General features: G+C 40.0%; 2 protein-coding genes across 5 annotated transcripts; both read left to right on the top strand.

Annotated features, from left to right (window-relative positions):
* The first annotated feature begins 1401 nt into the window (after window positions 1–1401).
* LOC122876316 (myocardial zonula adherens protein) lies at window positions 1402–13799 on the top strand. Of its 4 annotated transcripts, none has more exons than XM_044196522.1 (14): window positions 1402–1903; window positions 2690–2770; window positions 6566–6658; window positions 7545–7709; window positions 7833–7925; window positions 8034–8147; window positions 8251–8403; window positions 8861–8986; window positions 9253–9381; window positions 9479–9573; window positions 10027–10132; window positions 10911–10994; window positions 11283–11344; window positions 11452–13799. In XM_044196522.1, the coding sequence occupies exons 1-14, from the start codon at window positions 1832–1834 to the stop codon at window positions 12104–12106; spliced, it is 2028 nt and encodes a 675-aa protein (XP_044052457.1). In that variant the 5' UTR covers window positions 1402–1831; the 3' UTR covers window positions 12107–13799. The 4 variants fall into 4 exon arrangements, with proteins under 4 accessions (XP_044052457.1, XP_044052439.1, XP_044052448.1 ...); XM_044196504.1 differs by having other exon boundaries at window positions 11238–11344; XM_044196513.1 differs by having other exon boundaries at window positions 9479–9582.
* A 1211-nt stretch (window positions 13800–15010) lies between these two features.
* On the top strand, window positions 15011–19190 carry polr2m (RNA polymerase II subunit M). Its single transcript, XM_044196535.1, has 4 exons — window positions 15011–15379; window positions 16595–17194; window positions 17300–17522; window positions 18490–19190. Exons 1-4 carry the CDS (start codon window positions 15270–15272, stop codon window positions 18631–18633), a joined length of 1077 nt encoding a protein of 358 aa, XP_044052470.1. The 5' UTR covers window positions 15011–15269; the 3' UTR covers window positions 18634–19190.
* Window positions 19191–19606: the final 416 nt, after the last annotated feature.

Below are 19606 nucleotides of genomic sequence, written 5' to 3'. Positions count from 1 at the left end.
ATGTTTATCGGAGAGGATTTCCACATGACATTGGATTTGGACAGAGGCCTGGCTGTGTGGCTGGCTTACTGATTGCAGAAGTAAAGAAACACAGTTTGTTTGATGTCTGGTAACTAATTAACTACTCAGACCTGTAGAAATCCCTCTTATTGTTCTGAGAATTTTTCTTTTCATATTTACCGACGTATTTTGATATTATAGCCAACAGCAGATCTTTGTTGAAACATACTGTACAGCTGAACAAGCTCTTGCTTGGCAACTTGATTCTCTATTCCTCAGAGACTCTGTGTCTCTAGTTTCTATTAAAAGGGAGTGACTGCAGGTCATTCATGCCAGGAATGTGATCCTGCTGTCAGGATGATTGTCTGTCTGCTCCTTGAAGATATTAGGCTAAAACTGATGAGTATAAATTCATCATGTAAAACCAAGTGACGGTGTAGTCGTGAGGCAAAAGGTAACAATAACATTAATAAATAATGTTTGCCGTGTTGTCTTCCTTTTCATCACTATCGACTATCAATGATATCAATAATTTATTGGCTAAAGTGACTCCTGTACTACAAGACACCTCCTGTACCTTTAGTATAAACCAGTTTCTGACTTTATTTAATTGGAAGAATCAAATCAAATCATTTACTTTAGTAAAAGTAGCAATACCACACTACAAAAATACTCCATTACAAGTAAAACTCTTGCATTCAAAATTTGACTGAAGTAAACAAGAAGTATCAGCAACAAAGTCTACTTAAAGTATCAAAAGTAAAAGTACTCATTATATAGAATGATCCCTACAGTATCCGTTTTATATTAGTGTATAATTGGATCATTATTATGATCTATTAATTTGTAAGCAGTACTTAAATTGGTCAATGTGGAGATCATTTTAACTACTTCATATAGTGGTGGGTAGTTTAATCTGTAATAATACATCATATGTTTTATATAACTTTATATGTTTTGGTGTAAAATCTTAATTTGAAAAGTGACTAGTAACTTCAGCTGCCCAATACATGTAGTGGAGTTAAAAGTACAATATTTCCCTCTTAAATGTAGTGGAGTAGAAGTAAAATGAAAATACTCAAGTAAAGTAGAATTACAGTACTTTATATGTACTTTCCACCATTGCACAGTGGTTGACCAAGCTTTAGATAAAAGAACATAAAACACAATTTTATTGCTTATAAAAACTGTGAAATAGACCAATATTATATAGTAGAAATATATTTTGTAGTTTTTAGAGCATTACTAAGACTAAAAATCTTTGCAAGTATAGCTATAACAGGAAGATAGTATCAAACTCCTCAACTGTGCGGTGAACAGTAAGTACCAGCCCCCATTAGCCACTCCTGTTGATAAGAAGTGCTCCACCTGTACCAGCCCGAGAAAGAGGACCCGCCCTGTGAAAGTCTTGCTCTCAGGGCAGGAGGCACGGACCAGGGAGGCTGATGAAATGTGGCCCAACAGGTCTGATGGGATTGCAGAGACAAACAGAGAGAGTCAGAGTCAGAGAGGCAGGGAGGTTGCTGAGTGACTGACAAGCCTGTCAGCCAGGTGGACGTAGGAACAGTCTTGTTGGACTTAAGACAATGACATAGCTGAGTGTGGAACTGGATTGCATCTGATCTTTTATCTGACTGAGAGGAAACCTCGGGGCCCTGTGGACTCCCACCACCACCAGCAGACTCGACAGAGTGGAATTTCCCCTCCTTTTCCCTGGCAGATGGTCACTCTGAAAGTTTGAGCAGAACTCAGGAAGAAGAGTGAGAGGAAGGGTGGGAGGAGGTCCGGAGAGGGAGAGGAAGAGAAACGAGGAGTGGGCAGTAGAGGAGACATGCTTCGCTACGGTTCAGGACGAATTGTTTCCACCACCACCACCACAACAGAGGATTCTCCAGATTCTGAGGTAAGAAGTCCCAGAGAAGCCAGGACACTAAAACTCTCCCTCTGTCTCCCCCATTTTCTCTCTCCTTTCTCCCCTGTTTTGCAAACAGTCCAGTGTTTTTCTCCCTCTTCTGTTTGTCCCTTGTTGCTTTTAACTCTGCAGCCACTTGTTTCTTGTCTGTATACAGACAATGAAAGTAGATGAAGGAGACAAATTCTCTCAGTCCCAGCTAACATTTTCTGTCTTCTGATCATCTGAAAATTCATGTTTGTTATAGGATGTGTTCACTTTCAAGAGCATGTAATGGGAGCTGAGTGTGCAAGAGGCAGGGCTGTCATGTTTATTTGAACAGCTCCCTGATAAATAGGCCTTTGTACTGAACCGGCCTTTAAACCTATTCCCGTTGTTTTCTAATGAAGAAAGAACCTATTATAATTTAGTAAACTGAGCATGCGTTCATTACTATTTCCTTTTTGGAATAATGTTTTAAAATAAAACTTTTCAAAATATCTAATTGTACAAAATGTTTGTTACACAGCCAAACAAAGCACTCACTGTGGTGATGTATCTGTAGCACAGCTTCACAGCATAAACTTTGTTTCTGGCTCTGTTGCCATTGTCTATAAATAAACTCATGGTGGTTGACTGTGGAGGTCTCTGAGCTTTGTCAACCATTCAATCCCTTAGTTTCGGTGATGTTTTAATGTCCACTCTTCTATCTTTTCTCATGATGACATGATGCAAAAAAGAATTTGCGTGCAGAACATCACTAACAGTATTTGCTTTTTGTTTGTTTGTGTTTCTCAGAGGAGGATCAGACGCCTCAGGTTAACTCTACATGCGGGAGATCATGGAAACAAGGAACCAAAAACTGCAAACTCAGACACAGTAAGTCATATATCTCCCTCATTGAAATTCTACAATTACCCATGCTACATCCTGGCCATAAGTCTTGCTTGACAGCCCTATTTAGATAGGTAAAGGTTTAATGAATAGAGTTAAATTAAACCTTAAATTCCCTCTTGTTAAACTGGATTTGACTCAACAAACCAACTGAGTTTGTGTGTGTCTCTCTCTAGCTTAAAATGTACAACCACACACACCAAGGCACTCTCAAAAATAGCGATGTGGGAGAATGATAAGCCCCAAAAATACAACATTAATTCATCATAAAATAAAAACACCCAGAAAGAGCGATGGATGGAACAACTGAGATTTATGTTTTTTATCATCTGAACCAGTTACACAGTCATGACAGGAGGGTGTGTGCGTGTAATAATGCACACACAGCTGTTACACATTTACTTCAAAGCTCAACTCAGACTCTGTACTGTAAATCTACTCCACACAATAGAAAATATTTAAAATATTTTTTGCTGAATAGACAATATATTTGATATCTCACGAGACACCTGACAGCTTAACTGAAACAGTATTGACTCAAACACTGGTAACTAAACAACCATAGCTCATGAAAATGGGATTTCCATATTGAAGTGCAGAATTACACTCTGTACAGTATCTATGTCTGTCAGTGCACATTGTGACTGTGTGAATTATGATTGTGAGTATATGCTGCAGGCTGTGTGGGTGTTTGCTGTAGGTGGCTCTGCCCCTGCCTTTGTTTGTGTTCAGGATTTGTGGTCCAGAGGCTGATGCCAGACTTTGACAGTGAGAGTGTGAGAACTGAGTGTGACTTTACTTATTGTTGGCAGTGAGAAGGTTTTCGGTCCTTTTAACTGTGCGCGAAGTGCAGAAACCTTACAGAAACATGGTGGTATGTTTTATATGAACTTTGGCCAAGGCGAATGGTGTTCATCTAGTTACCACACCTCCACACACTCTACTGATAGCACGCTGCCGTAATCTCTGAATGTGCTTCCCTTTGGGAGGGTGTGACCATGAATATGGGAACTGATGACAGAGGACAGTCTGGTCAAGAGTGAACACAAAGTGGAGAGCAACACACGTGTGCTCAGTGATGACGTGCACTTCAGGGTGTGTTTAGTGAGGATGCAACTCTGCACCTCTGCTGTGCAGCTCACTCTCTAGCAGAGTGGCTGTTTTTACAATCAACTACCTTAAGCGTAATGAAAATAGTTGGAGGAAATGTAGAGAGTAAATAAAAATGATACATAAAAAAATATAACAGAATAGTAAGAAATGGTGTTAGAGGAATAATAACATTTGGGGAAATTCACTTATCTGCTTTCTTGCTGAGAGTTAGATGAGAAGATCAATACCACTCTCAAGTCTGTACAGTAAATATGATGACACAGCCAGCAGCCAATTAGCTTAGCTTAGCACAAAACTGGAAACAAAATCTGCCCGCCAGCACCTCTAAAGCTGATTAATTAACAAGTTATATCTTGTTTGTTTAATCTGTACAAAAACTTGTCGAAATGACAATTTGTTGTTTTATGGCCAGGGATTACGTATAATTAGTAAACATTAGAGGTGCTTGTAGGTGGATTTTGTTACCTTTGGACAGAGTCAGGTTAGCTGTTTCCCCCTATTTCCAGTCTTTATGCTAAGCTAAGCTAACTGGCTGCTGTTGGTAGCTTCACATTTATCCTACAAACAAGAGAGTGGTATCAATCTTCTCATCTACCTCTCAGTAAGAACGTGAATAATCCTATTTCCCAAAACTATTGCTATAAGATCTAAAAGTTTCCAAAGACACATAATATATCAGGTTGAATCACATGAAAATATGCATAAAGTGTTGCACAGGATTTCTAATTCAGTATAATGGTGCAGGCCTGAAAATGGACTCTTCACTCACTGGAGTTGAGTTTTCACTCAATATAAGCTAAGTGCTAAAACAAGTGGATATATAATTTGCATGTGAAACTTTAGTACAGTGTGGAAAAACACAACTTTTTATGTTTCAACAGGTTTTAAGAGGTTAAAAACTTACCTCTCCGTGTCCTCTTCATCTGCACATTATGTATTCAGCGCTGAGCTCAGAGCTCTGTGTAGGTGCTGCAGTAGTTGCGGTGACACATAGCTCTGTTGTTGCAACATTTAGTTCAATACCAGTACAGTGTTCAAAACTGACACAGTGTTGAGCAGGCTTGATTTAACATTTTTTATTACACTTATGTAGACATGGAGCATCCATGTCCTTTTTTTCCAGCGAATGCGCTTCAACACATTTCCACTGATGTTGCACAATCTTTGATCTTGAATGTAATCTTTCTGGAAGGTTGAACGTAGGTCAGTTGTATCTTTTTTATTTTTTATTTTTGTGACTTTGTGAATGAAAAAAAATAAAAAAGGGAAGACATGAAATTAAGTCAAGGAGGAAGGGAATGACTGAAACCTCCTCAGCCCAGCCAGAGATATTATCTTTCAGTAGGAACGCTGGTTAAAGTGGTTATTCGACATAAAATTAGAAAAAGGGTGTATCCTGCAACCTGACACATCATGGACACAATCCAACCAGTGACTGTGGCCTAGATGAGATGTAATACGTTTGCACCATGACACACACAAAAGATTTTGACACAGTTGCTACATATAGAAGTTTCTACACCTACATCATTGGATATCAACCCCACAATGGCTGAAAGTCTCTTCAAAGCGAACATGGTTCAGCCCAATGAGTTACATGAGAGGGCCTTTGTGTTGTGACTTCAAGCACAACTTTCATGTTTGTGTCAGAAATAAGAAGCTAATCTAATCAGTCGAGTCCTTCACAATGCAGTCATATGATAAAGCAGTCAGTATGTGTGCAAAAAACAAATTACACTGTAAAATGTTTGACTACGCACTGAACCATAGTTCTTTCAAAGGAGCATCTTTAAGTCGTTTTTACATATTTACATAATTCAGGCAGTCAGTGATGTCTGTGAGGTGGTCATGCTTCTCAAGGCAACAAAACAAACAAAATCCTGTGTGCTCCTCCCAAACAAAACTTACATGGCTGCAGTCTCAGCTACAAGAAGCAGGTAAACACTGTCCACCAGTGTGGTCAAACATTGTCAGTGTAAAATTCAAAGCTGCACATAGAGCATTGTTTTTCTGAGCTCTCAGAGACGGAGGCTGCAGTGTTGTTAAAACATAAAGATGGCTGTTCTTCCCTCTCATCTGCTGGAATTCACATCCGCCCATTAGCAGCCTTCACCGTTTCTCAACAGCATGTCCTCTGTAGATTAAGTGGTGGAGAAATGTGAGGCTCGGCTCTGTCCACAAGACAACACTGGCATCTTTGTTCTCACTCTTATCTCTGTGAGATGTTGAGACTAACGCCTCTTTCTCTGGGTAACAGGTCCTGACTGAATGTTTAGTTTGATCAGAGGATTTAAAAAGTTCATGTTTTGGCTGGAAGAAGCTATTCAATTCAAAATGAAAGCAAAATTTAGTTTTAAAAAAAGATATATAACAGGTGAACAAAAAAATGTGCTCCCACCCCGACCCTGGTGGTGACCAAACCCTCCCCACAAGATCTCCAAATTATTAAGTCAACATTGTCACAGTGACACAATAAACAAACTAGCTAGGGTGCATTATTTCAACAGAAACTTTGCTAATTAGAAGGTATAGGTGCTGTGGAATGTTAAATAATATTAAAAATAATAATTATTTTGAAAATGTTTTAACTTTCCAGGGTCCACACCTGGAATGAAGTGAATCCTCCACAACAGCAATCTTGAATATTGTTTTTTTTTTCTTCTGTAGGCTGAGAAAGAGAAGGATGTCAATGGGGCATGGAAGAAGACGAATGGGCTGATCCAAAGAGAGAGGCCAGCTGGCAGGGAGTCCCCTCAGCAGGTAGACAGCCACATCCACCACATGAGTAATAGACACTGAGATGCATACACTGCCACGCCTTCAGCATGTGTGTCATCTTTCTGACATCTTTCTGTAAAACACGTTTCTGTGCATGCACCTTTATTAATAATGCATTCATGGATATTCAACATGAACAGATGCTTGCAGATGACAGTAACAAATTTCATGTCTCAATTGTATCTGTTTATATATATATCTATATATACTGTATATATATATATATATATATATATATATATATATATATATATATATATATATACAATCTGTATGTATATGTATATATACAGATTCATCAATAATAAAAATAAGCATTAGTTGCAGCCCTAAAATTAATTATTTCTAATTTCCAGAAACATTTACCTCTTACACTACAGTACTGAAATGTTTGTAGAAATTTGAATCTAAGCTTCAGTTCTGTAATTTATCTGTGCCCATGACTATAATTGTCATTTGTTATTTAGTTATTGCATTGTTTAAAGTGCTGCACTTCTCCTCTGCTGGTGTGCATCTTTTTTCATTGGGTGCCTGTCTGCTAGAGGTTCAATAGGCAGAAATGGCAGCAGCTCGTGTACTGGGTTGCAGAAACATGACACCTTCAATACACCCTACACTTTTTTAGCTGTTCGTTCCAAGCCTCCTGTTTCCAGTGCTAAGCAACAGTATTGCTGAAAATACATGATCAAGTGTACATATGCAGACATTTGCGTCCTCACACACAAACGCACAAACACATGATGCACCTGCAAGTGTGCATGTGTGCACACAAGCAAGCACATGAATACACAAACACAATGACAGAATAACTCAGCCTCAGTGGAGGGTGACTACAGAAACCTGACCGGTGTGATCCTGTCTCCCTCAGCACTTTGGAGACATGACCAATGGGGCGCCAGAGACCTCGCTGCAGCACCACAGGCCCAAAGTGTACGGCGTTGTGCAGAGGACGGGCTCGGACAGACAGCAGGAGGTGATGGCGCGCGAGTGGACGGTCAGTCACCTTCAGGATGAGATGAAGTACATCAGGGAGGTGAGTGGAAACACATCCTCAACACAGGTCAACACATCATTGTTGTAACATCACGTCATCTATGCAAGGCTGTGTTGGATGTTTTTTTGATAATATCTGTGCGTTCTGTGTATCTGTACACAGGTGAGAGATTCTTTAGAGAAGGTGAGAGAGCGGATGTACGGGCAGTTCGGAGGAATGCAGCAATCAATGCAAAAGCTTTCACAGGAAATCAGGGTAATGAATTATGTAACACCATGTGACTGCTCAGAACTCCCTCCTCAAACTCCAGTCTGTGATGCTGTGAATACATCTGAAAATGCAGTGTACCATGTGTGTCTGCAGACTGCCAATTCACAACGGAGGAGTCTGGAGTCAGAGGTGAGGATCCGGACATCAGCCATGGAGAGCTTCGATCAGATGAATAACTCCCTTATATCAGCTAACATCGGCCTGCAGGTAAAAAAACAATGTCACTGAACCTGTGAAGACCTGCTCCATGACAGCTTCATGCCATCACAGAAAAAGGTTGGCTTGATAAGTAAAGAAGTTTCCTTTGCAGAAATCCCTTCTGGAGAACTGTCAGAACAGAGTGGACAAGAGAGACGAGGTGAAGAGTTTGAAGAGCACCTGTGAGAAAACGGAAGAAAAACTCAGAGACAAGGAGAGGGAGCTGGCTGCCGCGCAGGCAGAAAACCAGACTTTGAGACTACAGGTAATCATGCACACACATTTTTTTGTGTGCACACTCACTCGTTCACACAAACCCTCATGCATCCACGAAACTACTTGCTCAAATGGCCTGTTGCAAAATGGTCTGATGAATCATTAACAGTGGAGAGTATCTGCAGTAGGTTAGAGTAAAAGGTAAAAATAAAACTGGTCATCAAAATAGTCCCCAAAGTTTTGAGAAGTCATCTATGGTTCCAGTCTGTGTAATGACCAAACAAAAAATGGCCGCTCTCCATTAGAGAGCAAATAACCCCAATTTCAAAGAATTACGACATATGAGAAATAGTAGACACAGCAGTGTGTTTTGATCCAGCAGATTTGATAACAGATCATCAAACTGCAGTACAGTAACACATCTGCTGCATCTGCATCTTCTATGCTAGTGTCAATATGGAATAATCAGCCTTGTCTTAATTTCTGCTGTGCTGTGAATTGTCCAGGTGGAGTCTTCGCGGGAGGCCAACACTCAGGCACTGCAGGAGCTCTCAGCAAAGCTACAGCGGGAGTACGAGGAAAAGCTGCAGGAGGAACAACAGAAACACAGGGAGGAGATTGAAAACCTACAGGTCTGCATTCTTTACTCCTTATTCATTAAGTCTCACCATTGTACATCACATACAGTTTCAGTGCCAGTAGAAACCAAAACTTATGTGTCGTAAGGACAGGATAGATGTGTGATTATTACTCAAGATGTCTCAAATGGTTTTGGTTTTGACACATTTTTCAAAGATGCAGTGTAAAATGTAGATAAATGACTACACTCTTCATAATTTGAAGAGCTGTTTTAAAAGCAGTCCAGCATTTAAACCGAAATGTATTTCTGTTCTCACAGGCCCAACTCGATGAGTACATCAGGCGACTAGAGGAAGCAGAGAGAAACATCAGGATTGCAGAGGCCAAGATTGCTGAGAGGGACCAGAGGATCATTGAAGTGGAGCGTCTACTGGACTGTATGGACAAGGCAAGGCAAATTTTAACATAACAAAAAAATCAAGCTATCTACATTTCTTGCAGAAAATAAATAAACCTTATAATGAAAAATAAATATTTTTTCACAGGAAAAGAGTCAACTCCAAATGAAGCTGCAGGAATGTGGACAGCGTCTCCGCTTGATGGAGCTGACAGACAAAACTGATGCAACTGTAGCCAAAAAGTACAAAAAGGGAGTCCACTTACTGGCTTTTTCTGAGCTTTTAACTGTATCACATAATCTTCATCAGCAGTTGGAGTTAACTAGCTTGTCATGGAGTTGGATCTGAAGATGTTCAAGTTCTTTGTCAGCTGAACAAGTAGAAAGTTTCGGAAAAGCTCATAAGAGGACCATGAGTTGAGATTGTTTTGTCAAATGACTATTTTCAAGCTCAAGAATAAACTTTCATGCTTCAAAAAATATCAGTTTTGTTTTGGTGGAAGTGCAGTACAGACACTCGAGTAATGACTCAGACATTTTGACTCACATGAAGCCACACTAGTGTTGAAGCATTTGCACTATTTATTTTTCCCCTCTAAAGTTTGTTATCTTTGATCTCAGAAGCACCTGACCTGGCTGCACATTTCAGTAAGATGGATTTATATGTATGTTTAACTGGTTGGTGGTCCTGTTTAGGTCCAAAGAGCTGCAATCTGAATCTGTGGATCTCCGTGAAAGGATCAAACACTTGAACGACATGGTGTTCTGCCAGCAGAGGAAAGTCAAAGGAATGATCGAGGAGGTGAGGAGAGTTTATTTATCTGTGTGAATACTGTCCAGTCGCGTGCATTCAGGTCTTCTGTTCTTCTTGTGTTTTGATAATGGGTATGGACGAGATACATACATCGGCTGAAGTAGTAGAAGTTTATTTAACCATCCAGAGTATTGATCAGTGCACACAAGGAATATAAAACTTCATCTGACCCAGAGTCAATAAAGGGTGAGGCGTGGTGGTGGCTGAGTGGTTAAGATGCATACTCATAATCTAAAGATAAAGGGTTTAGTGATTGAAGTGCATGATTAGAGTTTCAACTGGCTTCTTTTCAGTTCAATTTGGTTTTCCAGAAAAGTCTTTCTATTCAGTATCCATCATAAGTGTTGCATGGACCGTTTCTTGCCAACGGTAACATTTTATTTTATGGGTCTGTAATTTCTGAATAATTTCCTAGAAAAAACTATTTAATTTTGTAGTGTATATATGCTGAACATGCAACAATGTGAAATTTGTCTGGAGGCAAGCGTACAAGTTTCCAGTAATAAATGAAAATGAATGAATATTACGTTTGGTTTAAATTGAGCTTTTCTTTCCACTACTATTTTGCCCATAATTAGCTCCAAATTACATTGTTATTTCCGGGAAACTTCCAAGAAAATTATTAGGAAATCACGGATTTACTGCCAAAAATCCATATACAGTAAGATCACAATATTGGAATGATTAAACTGAGCAGAGAAAAGATCTGACTGAAAACACATAATAATTGTTTTCAATTAAATGTTGTCTTCTTGAATTTGTGAAGGTTGAATCACTGCGAGCTCAAGTTGCTCAAAAGGATATGTTCATCTCAGAGCTTCTGGACAGAATTGCAATAGTGGAGTGCGAGGTAAAAGAAATACTTCACTGTGTGTTTACTGTGTGTTTTAATTTTGGTGTGGTGTGGTAATCTACTGCATGGCTAAAGATGACTGCCTGGGCTGCTGAACGCTGGATATCCTGAACTTTCGGCAATGTCTGTGTGGTTTCCTCGTGTCACTGCACCTATCAAGCTGCTTACACATGTAAAGTGACTGCAGTCCTTTGCATGTGTCTGACCTGACAGTGTTGTTTCCTCTTTTCCTTTTCCCAGAATAATGAATTAGAAGACAAGCTGAAGTATTTTATGTCCACACAGAATATGCCTAGAGAGTTTTTGGAAACCAGGGAGAAAGGAGTAGGCTGTGATCTGCTCCATAGGTAAGAAGCAGAAGAAGTTGGAGAAACATGTTTAGTAGCATCAGGTTGTATTTGGTGCTTCATTTGGAAGTGGTTTCTCACTCTGATGTCTGACTGTGCATCTGCAGACGTGAAGCACAGAGGCATGATGTTGAACCTCCTGTTCAACGTGAACCAACTCATCTCCATCCTATAAAACACCTGCCACCTGTTCATCCTCCATCACCAATGAAGCTTCCACCAATCACTGAACCTCCATCTCCCACTCGACCTCCATCTCCCACTCGACCTCCATCACCCACTCAACCTCCATCACCAATGAAACCTCCATCACCCACTGAACCTCCATCTGCCACTCAACCTCCATCCTCCATACAACTCTCATCATCCACACAACCTCCATCCCCTGCATCTCCCATTCAACATCCCCTTCTCTACCTGACAACGCCCACCCAACCAAGGACGTTCAAGTCTAATAACCCTCCACCCAGCAGGCTGGAGTCCAGTTTACTGAGGTACACTCCTGTCCAGTACAGCCGCTTTCTGCAGTCCAGCCCTTTTTTACCAAGTGGGACGTTCCCCAATGCCCGCCCGTCTGAATCTGAGCCTCCTGTGTCTCCAGTCCAGTCTGGCAGAGATGAGGTGGACGCAGAAACAAACACAGACACACGATCAAGTCCAGAGGAATCCCCGTCCTCTTCTCGACCAAGATCAAGAGCCCCTCAAGTTTATACACCTTTCATGAAACTTATGGAAATAACAGCAAAGATAAACATAGAGTGATCTTAAAGTAATAGTTCGACATTTTGGGAAATACACGTTCTCGTCTAGAATTTGATGAGATGTTCAATACCACTCTCCTTTCTGGTGGTAAATACAAAGCTACATTCAGACAGTTAGCTTAGCATAAACACTGAAAACAGCTAGCCTGCAGGAGTTGTCCAAAGGAAACAAAATCTATCTACCAGCAACTCAAATGAATTAACACGTTATGTCTCATTTGTTCAATCTGTAAAAACAAAAACCACAAACTGTAAAAATGACAATTTGCTGTTTTACGGTGGGTTATGTGCCTATTTCTTGCCCAGGAGCAGTTACTTCTTGGAGTTTCCACTGGCAACTGGTCACAGCCAAGAAATAGTCTGGCACATAAACCCCTGTAAAATGGCAAATTGTTGTTTTTACAGTTTGTTATTACAGATAAAACAAACATGATATAATGTGTTAATTAGTGAGCTTTAGAGGTGCTGATAGGTGCATGTCGTTACCTTTGGAGAGAGCCAGGCTAGCTGTTTCCCCCTGTTTCTGGTCTTTGTGCTAAGCTAAGCTAACTGGCTGCTGGCTGTAGCTTCATATTTAGAGGACTGACATGTGAGTGGTATCAGGCTTCTCATCTAACTCTGCTAGAAAGCTAAAAAGCATAATTCCCACAATATTTAACTATTCCTTTTAAACTCAGTTCTGTTTGGTTTCACCATTGATTATCAACTCTGTCTCTGTTCTCTTTCCCCTGTTTCTAGTCTTTATGTTTTGCTAAGCTATATGTAGCTGCAGTTAGTTTAGCATAAAGCTAATCTGTATGTCACGACTGTACGGTAAATAAGTAGCTGCGGTTACGGTACAGTTACACGTAGCTGCGGTTAAAGCTAAGCTAACTGCACTTACATATTTACCATGCAGTCATGAGAGCGGTATTTATCCTCTCCTCTAACTGTAATTCCTAAAAAGTTTTTGTCTTATTTTCACTGCTGATTATCTTTTTAAAATAACTATATGTGACACAGATCTCCTGTTTTAAGCATTCAAAAAAAGACAGACAACATGATGATGTAAAAAGTCTTATGTAGGTTTTCAGCCTATGTTTGCACATAGCACTATTAATGATAATAAAATGTTGCTGGCTGTAGGGTGTAAATAATCTGATGCTCTGTAAAAAATATTCTGTAAATAATGTACTGAAGGATTATATTTGTTTTGTTTACAGTGAATGTAGCCTACTTATACTGCTCATGGAGCTATGAGCATTCAGTCCAATATGATGGTTGATATGTTTTTGTGTGTATTTTCCTATAATTTTATATTGACTCTGTGCAAATTCAATGAATATTATTTTGTTATTGTCACAATATGTACAAAATATTTATTAACAGGCTTTGTGCCTTTGTGAACAGCCTACTATCTGATACTGGTGGTGGGAATGATACTCTTAAAATTGGCAACAGGGTAATTATATAATATGAAGTAAATCTGTGCTAACGATAAAACTGTTCAATCATTTTAAAGATATTGACCTTATTGAGGTGACTGCCATTCCTGAGCCACAGGCACAAGTATTATCCAGCTGTTGTATGCACTGCCACGACTGTGTTTGAAAAAGCTTTATGATGTGCCTTTTCCTTAACGATTCATATCATACTGCGACTAATGATAAGAGGCAGTGTGTGTTTGGATAATAAAGACTTTATTGTATATTTAACCAGACATCCTGATTGTGTTAATGGATGCCCACGCTTACATACGGTACAATCTCATACATTATCTAAAGTCTGAAGCCTATATGTGACTACTTCATTGTTCGTTGATGTGGATCACTCTGAATTTATCATACCTGGTAAGAAACACAAAAAGGGCTTTTAAAATTGTTTGTTTTCCTACCATATCTAATGATTCCATTTCACACTTTTACATAACTGTCATGCATAAACACTGAGCTCCAGTAAACTTTATTTTGAGGAACTGTCTTCTGTATAGTATGCAGATAGTGGATTTGCATGGCTGTTGCTTATTGCATTTACAGGAAATTATGTGTTATGGAAATTATGCTTCACAATGCAAATCTGTAGTTGCTTGGTAAAAACTCTTTTCACTTCGCTAGTGCGATAACCAAATTTTATTTTTATATGTTGTGCAGTGAAGATGGTCTGTTTGTTGATGTCAGTGATATTGCAAGAAAATGTGTAGATTCACAAAAAAGCTTCAAAGCTGTGTGTAGTACATTTAAACAAAGGTTAAAGTTAGACATTAACTACAGTACATCCAGTGCTGTGCTTCAGATGGTTGTAACGTGAAGTATACATGATACACCTGTTTCTTTTAGTTTGAGGGATTTTGATTAGAAGAGAGGATGAGGGTACATGTGGAGAAAACTGCAAAATGTAAGAAAGCCATAAATGTTTTACTGTGTCTGGTGTGATCTGACTTGATACATAGGACATATATACCTAATGCATGCACTGAAGAAGTGACAGTTGCAACATAATAAAGCAAAAGAAAAAAATGTTTTTGAGAAGAAAATTAGAGACATAAAGTCTACTGAGATTTTATTCCAACTGCACAGCTGCAACCAAAAGTTAAACTGACTTTGAACTCTGAGAGGGGATACAGCTGTAACCTCTTGGTTGAAGTCGGGTCATTGTCCGCTGAGCGAGAAATGGGTTGGCACAGTGGTTGGGAAGCATCCGGACGGGACATGCAGCTATGGAAAGTCTGAGACTGTGCAGCCTGTTCAGACTGACTGCACTGATTACAGAGAGGAAAGAAATATCTGATTACTGGAACTGTCAGAAGTTCACAGACAACCCTTGATGACTACATTTGACCTACAGAGGGCAGCAAACCACCTCCACTGACTGTGACACGAAGAAGAGGTGCATTACACTGTGGTGTACACTGGGGGCGTTAGAGCTAAACCTCACATGTTTCATTTCCGCAGAAGAAGAAGAATCATCTCACTTTGAAATGTTGTGGTCTTATGTGTTGAAGAAGTAAACCTGCCGCTTTTAGAGGTTTCTAAAGGTCTCTAACCATAAAGGAGTCAGGTAACTGGTGGCGTTTTGAGCTGGTTAACGTATGATTAGAATTTGTATTTACAATGTTAAACTGAGACGTTAGCTCGCGCTGTTTGTGAATGGCTGTAACGTTAGCTAGCTGTCACTAGCTAACAGTGATGTCCTCGTCGCGGACAGAGCACCAGGGACAGGTGGGAGACCTGAGAAACCAGAGCAAAGAAGAGCTCCAAGAACTGCTCCAGCGACAGGAGAAGATACTCTCTAACAAGTAAGTTCACACTATTAGCCCCAGTTTATGCCTCCCGTGTATATCTACGATACATGAGAGGCACAAACTGGGGCTAAGTTGTGACTCAGTGTTGCAACTCCTGTCGTAGAACCACTATAAAAGTAGCTCAGATGTAGTTTGATAATGTAGTAACAGAAGAGACATGGTGACTTTAGCACACAAATAAGTTTGATTAGTTGTAATGAGAGCTGCGCTACCCTGGCTGCGCAAAACTACACTGTTAGCCTGCCTATCAGGATGTTTGGTTTTCCCCATATGTGTCTGGAGTCTTACAGAGCACACAAATTAACAAATCATCTCTGTTCAGTAATATTAAATAAAACAACGTTGTAAACAAACATAAAGATACGACATATCTATATAAATAAGTTTATCTCAGTCCTTTTTGTACTAACTGACGGCAAACATGTTTCTAAGCGAAAATAGTGCAAAGCTTTACTATGTTCATGTTGCAGAGCTATACTACCACGCTGCAAAGTTACTACAACATAGCTAGACTTAAATGCACAGGCTGATTTATCATCTCTCTCTGGTTGTAGCTTTAAATAGATACATTTGTTCAATGTGCTGACCTGTTTAGATTATTTTCCCCTTAAAAATGTACCCATAGATGTCAGCATCCAAGTTAGTTTCAAATGTGACTAATATGTCAACCGTAATGTTTTTTTTTACAATGGAAGGAACAGACCGTGGTCAAAATAGTTCTGCACAACTATACAGCAGTATCAGATCAGATAGTAATAGAATATACAATACTAGTATGATTATACAATGATTTGAATGTTGGATGCAATATATGAAATTAAAATACAGATACAGGGTGAAAAAGAAATAAATCTGAATAAATGAATTGAGAAACATAACAAATGCAGATCCTTTCATACAGTGAATGGTTTCATGAATATGAAAATGATGTGAATCAAATACTGCTTCACAGTCACCAGATCTCAACCCAACTGAACACCTATGGGAGAGTTTGGAGCAACTCCACCACCATAATCAAAACACCAAATTAGAGAGTAACTTTTGGAAGAATGGTGTTTGTCCTCCAGTAGAGTTCAAGAGACTTCTACTAATCTATCTATATATCTCCTAAGACATTTAATCTTGGTTTATGCGTTTAATGTCTTCCATCTGTATCTTGAATGATCGATTTGAATATAGCATCAAATGATGGGTTTATGTTGTTCACAGGAGGTTGTTACAGACTCTTCCTGACAAAGGGAAAAAGATAAAAGAATTTGCGGAGAAAGTGCGCCTTACCATTGAACACAACGATGAAGACGAGAAGAGACGGAGCTTGGTGTTTGCTGCCAGGACAGAGTTACAGTCCAAGTACCAGCAGGCTTTCACTATGCAACAGCGTGCTATCTCCAACACACCAGCAGCCTCACACCAAAACAGGCTAAGTGAGGCTGCTGCAAGCAATGCGATGCACGAGATGGAGACCTCACCTGCCTCAGCTGATGTGCAGGAAAACAACTCTTTGGACAAGCAACAGGACCAGTTTGTCTCCAGAGTGGCTGCTGGTGAAACCATGGAGACGGCTGCTGCTGGGGCCTCTCTGAACACTGATGAGACAAAAGAGGGTGACCTTGTGGAGGCCTTGGAAAGGGTCAGACTGTCTGAAACTTGTACTGATTTTAGTAGCAAGTCCAAAGACCCATTAAACAGCACAGCAAGAGACAATTACTTTCTCAGAAAGCAGATACCAAAAAAGCCTCACTATGTAACTGTTCTGGAAAGAACTGAGAACACTTCAGCTCCCAGGAGGCAAAAATTCAAACCAAATCAGTGAGTGAAAATACTTCATTCAGTAACATTGTGTGTCGTTTTCTTTCTTTCATAGTTGTATCAGTTATTTTATTATAAAAAACATCTTCTCAACTGTGTTTCCAGGTTGCCCCACAGAAGTGACATCTCTCTATCAGGATCCTCATCACCCAGTCAGTCTTCTGAAGGCTCATCACCGCTCTCTGCACAGGCCAGGAGGGAGCGGGACAGAAAACACCTGGATGACATCACTGCAGCCAGACTCCCTCCTCTCCACCACAATCCGGCCCAGCTTCTGTCTCTGGAAGAGTCAGCCGTCCTCCTCAAGGAACAAACCAAGAAGCAGCACGTAAGTGCAGCCGAGTCCTCCACACACTTATCCTCTACATACAGTATATACATTAAAGTGTAGGCAGACTGACAGGGTCAGAAATGTCCACTTGCCAAAAAGAAAGTGTTAAATAAATAAGGCTCCTCACCATACTGGGTGGTAACATGTTGAGGTAACAGTATTTGAATGTCTTGGTTACCGTCAGCCATGGTGAATTACAAACATTTGACGGGCATTCATGACGTTGCAATGTGGTCTATGAAAAGTTGAGCAGGTTCGTCTAATTTGCCGGACGACCCTGAAATTGTTTTGCTGGAGCCCCCTGCGACCACACCCCTGGACTGGCCTCATTCAGATGAATGAGAGGGCTGCGTTTTTTCACACAGTGCTAAAGATGTTCAGAACACGGCAAAGTTCTATTTTTACTTGCAGGTCTTCTTCATTTATCTTGGCACCTGCTTAAAAAAGTAATTTTGTACATTCTGTGCAGAGCTGTGGAGATTATTCCAATCACAAACATAATTTGTAGTGTAACAGATGAAAATAACAACTCTCAGTTTGTATTGAAATATTATTACAACAAACTAATTTATTTGGCAGTATTTAGTTTGGTGTTAATATTGCACCTGGATGCAAAATTTCAAACAAATTGAGTTTATGCGATGGTGACTTGTGTAATTAATTAATAATGAATCCAAGCGTGAATCGTATTAAATTCCACACCAGATCCCTCTATCTGCTCTAGAGGGCAGCGTTCAGGCAGTGCAGGCACTTTATATCACTTCACATCCAAAGTAATAACTTTAGAGCCAAACATCAAACAGTGTGCTGTTGTCAACTTACGGAGGCCTGTTAAGCTTATCATCAGTCCTGCTTTTGTTGAGGGTTTAATAGCTATGGCTTTGCTGCTTTATAATAATGTGCTTGTTTTCTGTTTACCAGCCTATTCATGTCAACGTTTTCTCTGTGTTGTGTTTAATTTCAGGAGTTGCAGGCCAAGCTGGCAGCCCAGAAACTGTCTGAGGGATTGAAGCTCTCTATGGGGAGCTACACTCCTGACTGTGGCCCCATGGCTGCCTATAGAGAGGTTCATGATGAAGGAGCACAGCTCTCCTCAGAGGAAGACTGATCTTGGATTGCCAGAGCTGGGGAAACCAATGTGACCTTGGCCCTGAGGGAAACAGGCTTTGGACCTCGCAATCAGGGCCCGTCAAACAGGATTTTCACTCCAAGGACAAGAATTCTTAAGAGAGCAAAAGGGTCTTTGCACGGTGTGAAGGCATAGTTGGTATCCCAGACTCAGCTCAGGAAATTGAATGGCAGGTTGAGAAACTAGCTGACTTAATTGTGATTCTGTTCTTATTGGGTTCAGTTGTTTCAGTGTCCTGCAGGAATAATAATACCTGCTGTTGGCCAGGAGTTTTAAATGCTGAATTTGAAGCATGTATCATGAGGGAAATGTTTCTTGTCAGCTTACTGAAACTGATGATGTCATGGCTTATCGAACCTGAGAGTATTGTACGTTGAAATTTTAGTGTGTTAATAATTATGTGCACTGAAAGCTTATCAGCAGGTGGAGCAGGCAGTTTTGTCTAGACAATAAATATGAGCCTGCAGAGAGCTGTGTCAGATTGAATTATTACGGAATGTGTAACAGAACTGAATAAATACATCTGATTTCCCAAATGGTTGTGTTTGTGTCAAGTCAGGTGACAATCCAGTTTTTCCCCCCAAATTACACACACTGTGAAGTACCTCATTAGCTTTTTCAGTGCGGATGAAAATGGATCTATTAGATATATTCTTTAATTTTTCTTCACTAGTATGAAACTGCTCACTGATGACAGCATCAGGACAATAGTTTAATTTATCTGACAATCCGGTTTCTTTAGCTTATAAATGTCCGTTTTTTCCTTCAGTTTCAATGAATTGAAATGCCAGTATGCAATACCGTTTTGAAAAGGTACTAAATGAATATATGTTCCTCATATTCTTCACACTGTGTGCTGCTGTATAAAACACAGAAGTAATAGTACTGCCTTTGTGGTCACTGTGACCTGTAAGCCGTTCTGTAGAAGCCTCAGGTCATCGTCTGTGTATCT

The sequence above is a fragment of the Siniperca chuatsi genome, linkage group LG1, assembly GCF_020085105.1.
Source record: "Siniperca chuatsi isolate FFG_IHB_CAS linkage group LG1, ASM2008510v1, whole genome shotgun sequence".
Lineage (NCBI taxonomy): Eukaryota > Metazoa > Chordata > Actinopteri > Centrarchiformes > Sinipercidae > Siniperca > Siniperca chuatsi.
Note: the sequence above shows the minus strand (reverse complement) of the source record. Positions and strands in the feature narration are given on the sequence as shown.